The sequence below is a fragment of the Populus trichocarpa genome, chromosome 5 (genome assembly GCF_000002775.5).
Source record: "Populus trichocarpa isolate Nisqually-1 chromosome 5, P.trichocarpa_v4.1, whole genome shotgun sequence".
In the NCBI taxonomy this organism is placed as follows: domain Eukaryota; kingdom Viridiplantae; phylum Streptophyta; class Magnoliopsida; order Malpighiales; family Salicaceae; genus Populus; species Populus trichocarpa.
This window is the reverse complement of record NC_037289.2, coordinates 18529320-18534412: the sequence shown is the minus strand read 5'-3', so window position 1 is coordinate 18534412 and position 5093 is coordinate 18529320. Positions and strand designations below refer to the sequence as shown.

The following is a 5093-nucleotide window of genomic DNA, read 5'->3' as shown; positions in this document are numbered from 1 at the left end:
ATAATTGTGTAAATGTATCATCTAACGAAATTAAATATTTTAATTTATACTTGTCTCTTGGTTTTTCATGTTTTATTTTCAGGTATCATTAATATTTTTTTATTTATTTATTAGTACATATAGTTTTCAGTTTATTTGATTACATGTATTTATATATTTTTTTATTTGTACTTAATTTTTTTTAACTATAAAAATATATTAAAAAAATTATATATATATATATATATATTTTTTTTATGAGGAATAAAAATATTTGATGCACAGCGGAGATAGTAAACAATGTATGATGTATGATGTATAATGTATGGCATAATGAATAACATACAATGAAATGACACAAAGAAATCCGATTCTATTGCGAAACAGCCTGTATAAATGCGCGTGTGCGCACCACATTCACTTCATCCAAAACACGAGGAGAGCCATCCAGCCAACAGATAAAACGGGTGCAAAATCCCAGATGGCACAGTACCTCTCCCAACTAACACTATCTCCACCAAAATCGCAACCAATGGCTTCTCTCAGTGGTGGTGCCGCCACCACTTCCCGCCTCCTCCCCTCCGCCTCTCGCGTCCGTCTCTCTATTTGTTCAGCTTCCTCCTCACTCTCTCTTGCCTCCTCCTCCTCTTACTCTCCTTCCTCTCTCAAATGCCTCCGATTCTCACCCCTCATTTTTAAGGATCAGGTCTCACTTCCTCTCCCACTCTATATATAAATAAATTATATTGCGCTGGCTGTTTTTTTCCGATTTGTTTTTTGAGTGTAGAAGCGATCGTCAATGAGCACCGTTGCTGCGGCGTCGGATGCTGCTCAGTTGAAGAGTGCGAGAGAAGATATTAAGGAGCTTCTTAAATCTAAATTTTGCCATCCTATTCTGGTAATACTGTTTTATTATTTATTTTAATTTACTTGATATAAACATTTTTTTTCTCTTTAAATTTCAATGATCAACTCATAATAAATTGCATAATTATTTGCTAGCCAAGTAAAAATTTCGCTTTCTAGTTTCTGTGCTGATATAATGCTGTTGTTTTCTTTTATAGGTTCGGTTGGGGTGGCATGATGCAGGCACATACAACAAGAACATAGAGGAGTGGCCAAAAAGGGGTGGAGCCAATGGAAGTCTTAGATTTGAAATTGAACTTAAGCATGCAGCCAATGCAGGTAATTGTTTCACATTTTAATTAGTGTAACTAATAATTAGCTTGGTTCTGTAATATTTGTTGCCTAATTAACTGGTATTTCAGGGCTTGTTGATGCATTGAAACTGATTCAGCCTATCAAAGACAAGTATTCTGGTGTGACATATGCGGATTTGTTCCAAATGGCCAGCGCAGCTGCTATAGAGGTCTAGGTTGCTCTTCTGTGGATTTAACGTGATTTGTTTGAAATCATTGTTTAAACATTTTATTGATAAATGTGTTGCGGTTTTAGGAAGCCGGAGGCCCCAAAATTCCCATGAAGTATGGCAGGGTGGATGTCTCAGTCCCTGATGAATGCCCTGAAGAGGGGAGGCTTCCCGGTAAGTATTTTCAGTTTGAATCCTTTCTTGTAATAAATGTTTTTCATAAACTTAATGCTTGTTAACTACAGTTTAGTATTGATATCTAAAATTCTAATTGGTGCATAGATGCTGGCCCCCCTAAACCTGCTGATCATTTACGAGAAGTTTTCTATAGAATGGGATTAGATGACAAGGTAATCTTAATTGTATATCATGCTTTGCTTGATGCTATCTCAATGTGTATATTATGTTTGCTGTTTAAGTCTTTAAACTGCAGGAAATAGCTGCATTGTCTGGTGCACACACACTTGGAAGGTCTAGACCAGAACGCAGTGGTTGGGGCAAACCAGAGACGAAGTATACGGTATTAGAGCGACTTCGTCCAATTTTTTAGAATATAAGTATTTCTAGAGCTGCTTAATCATAGACTGCGCAATCACCATTTATTACTGTTATTAATGTGTCATTTCAATATGGAGATTCCATAGACTTTTATGTCTCATTAAGGTTAAATTACTAGTAACTAATTGATTCCATATGCAACAGTAGATATAGCTTTATGTATACTACACAAGTGAGGAATTCTAGGTGATGGTTCCTAGTGATTTCTCAATCTCATATTCAGAGTTACCTTGAAAGATTTATGTAATCCTCAATAACCATTTATCCTGAATGCGCAACCAGTAACTTTGATTTCTATACATCTTCCTTCTCATTTGACATCACTGTGAACTGGGAGCATATCTTTTGGTCATGGGCTAATAATTGTTCGAATGAGATGCTAGAAACTGACTACTGGTCAAACGTTTCCTTCTCTCTCTATATTCTCTATTTTCTGGAGAATTGCAACTAGTGATATATGATTATAGCCGCCAGGCAATTCTTAAAGCTAAAACATGCAGTTGAGATGTTAGATCTCTATTACAACTTCCTTATTAACTACTACCGTTTCCTCTGTATTCTTTTTGTCCTTGATAAAATGTACAGCTGAGCATTTGACATAGGATTATTGCATGTTTTCCAGTTTACAAATATATGTAATTGATGGTTTATCTTTGATATCACCATCAGGATCCTTTTGTCTCATCTTGCAGCATGTATAGAGGGTAGTAATAGAAACAGTAGTAGCTATAGAAAGCATCGACAGTTGGATATTTACATTTTATCTGCTGCTTGACAGAAAAATGGGCCTGGAGCACCAGGAGGGCAGTCCTGGACAGCAGAATGGCTGAAGTTTGACAATTCCTACTTCAAGGTTTGACAATCAGAACGTGCTACTTATACCATAAGAAAGATATAAAAATTTGGGTTGGGGAGTGGGGGTGTTACAATGCTTTGCTGAATATGATTTACCTGCACAGGATATTAAAGAAAGAAAGGATGAAGATCTACTTGTATTGCCAACTGATGCTGCTCTTTTTGAAGATCCTTCATTCAAGGTAAAATGGATTGAGGTTTGAGAGTAAGATGGTCAAGAAGCACATAACAATCTTTTTAATCAGCTAAGCATTGCATAAACTGCAGGTGTATGCAGAGAAATATGCTGAAGATAAGGAGGCATTCTTCAAGGATTATGCTGAAGCCCATGCGAAGCTCAGCAATCTTGGGGCAAAATTTGATCCTCCAGAGGTTTGTTAGCCAAGTGTTGTCCCGAGATGCTCAATTCATGTCTTTTGCCTTTACCCACGTTCTAATGATTACCATAACTGCCCTTGAAAATATTTGAAAGGTCTTGGTCAAATGTTCATCTTATATATGCAACTCAGTTTTTTCAGAAAAAAATAAATTTGAGAGCTTATGATGGCTGATGTTTACGATTTCTAAGCCTTGTAAAATAGTTCCTGATTGATGACATGTCATGTGAATGTGCTTTCACTCACAACTGCGCATGCACACATTCTTTCCATGAACTCCGGGGTTAGATCTAACTAACCCTTTGTTAACTTGTCCATGCATGCTTACCTACACATACACCGTCTTTTAAAGTCTTTTTCTATGTTTAATTTATTGGAACTCCCACGATTAGATTCAATTGTAAAGTACAATGGTTGCAAGAAAGTTTGTAACTTGAAAAACTAATTGATGATTTGGTGATCAGGGAATTATGCTAGATGGTGTTGCAGGAGAGAAGTTTGTGGCAGCCAAGTACTCCTCTGGAAAGGTCGTAATTACAATCAAGTTGTTGCAAAACGTTCTGTTAATTATTAATCATAAAAGTTCCTTGGTTTTTAGGGTTGCATGGATGATTTATATGGCAGAAGTATACGTATGCAAAATGTTCATTTTTTCACTTTTCATGATTCACTGCAGGACTAAAAAACAAGCATCTTGTTTTCTAGTGCCGTTTCTTTTAATAATACAGACAGGATGAAGCTATTTGCAATTTTTGTGAAATCACATATAAAACTTGGAAGTCTAAATGAAGAAGAAAGGAATAAATTCAACTAGTGTTGCCTATTTGAATTGCAGAGAGAGTTGTCAGAGACTATGAAACAGAAGATTAGAGCAGAGTATCAAGCAGTTGGCGGGAGCCCAGATAAGCCTCTCCAGTCTAACTATTTTCTAAATATCATTATTGTGATTGCTGTTCTAGCACTTTTAACATCTCTTCTTGGAAATTAAGTTCTTTTCTGAGGATCCTTATAAGATTAGTGTTGGTCTGTATCCACTCTGCTTTAATTGTGGTGTTTCCTGAGGTGCATGATGAGTTCTGCATGCATCGAAAACCATAATATAGTGAGGTAATGAATGGTTGAAGGATCCGAAACGGAGAGTCAAAGCCAATGCATTTATACGTGAACTCCACTGTCCAGGCCTAAACGGCTCAAGGTTACTCTATGCCCAGCCGCGCTCATTTGCAAGTCAAATGCAGAAAGCGAACTCAATTATTACCCAGCCGCACTCTTAAGGCAAACCTTTTCAAGTGTCAATCCCACACTTCTTAAAGCATTAAAAACTCATAAAATAATCATTTAATTAAAAAATAACCTCTCTCAATGCTATTATTTGAATAAAGTTTCAATTATTACTCTCTCTCAAAGCAAACCCCAAGGGCAAACAGGCCAACGACAAATAAAGAAGTCCAGCCAAACAAGATTCAAAGCCCTCAAATAGGCGCAAGTGAGAACAATAGAAAATTACACTAATTCTAAAAATAAAAGATTCCATTGAAAAAAATTAAGGCTTTTGTCTGGTTGGCGGGGCGGAAAGTAGTTTCCTGAAAATTAGTTTTTAAAATTTTCTGTATTTGTTTGCTATTAGAAAAATTAATCAACAGAAAACACTTTCCAGTCAAATGAAAATTTAGCTTGGTTTTCAAAAAAGTGTTTTCTTTTTATTTTGGGCGAAAAATACTTTTCAGAAGTTGTGAAAAATTTAGAAATATTATATTATTTGCTGATTATAATAAATTTGGTCCTCAAACTTTTAATTGTTATATATTTTGTTTTGAATCTTTTTGTTTTTCAATTTTACCTCTTAGAATTTGATTTCATTTATTTTTTATATTAATTTTGGCCATTATTTTTATGATTGTTATTTGTTTTTCTTATTATTTTTTTAATTGAATTTTTTTATATATTAAATTTGA

General features: G+C 35.2%; 1 protein-coding gene across 3 annotated transcripts; it reads left to right on the top strand.

Moving 5' to 3' along the window:
- Nucleotides 1-394: 394 nt before the first annotated feature.
- LOC7460959 (probable L-ascorbate peroxidase 6, chloroplastic/mitochondrial) lies at nucleotides 395-4271 on the top strand. 3 transcript variants are annotated; one of them, XM_052453429.1, is made up of 12 exons: nucleotides 395-685; nucleotides 770-877; nucleotides 1044-1164; nucleotides 1248-1348; nucleotides 1435-1522; nucleotides 1631-1698; nucleotides 1782-1868; nucleotides 2685-2759; nucleotides 2866-2943; nucleotides 3029-3133; nucleotides 3603-3665; nucleotides 3974-4271. In XM_052453429.1, exons 1-12 carry the CDS (start codon nucleotides 461-463, stop codon nucleotides 4124-4126), a joined length of 1272 nt encoding a protein of 423 aa, XP_052309389.1. In that variant the 5' UTR covers nucleotides 395-460; the 3' UTR covers nucleotides 4127-4271. The 3 variants fall into 3 exon arrangements, with proteins under 3 accessions (XP_052309389.1, XP_024456421.1, XP_024456423.1); XM_024600653.2 differs by having other exon boundaries at nucleotides 767-877; XM_024600655.2 differs by having other exon boundaries at nucleotides 767-877; nucleotides 3815-4271.
- The last annotated feature ends 822 nt before the right edge of the window (nucleotides 4272-5093 follow it).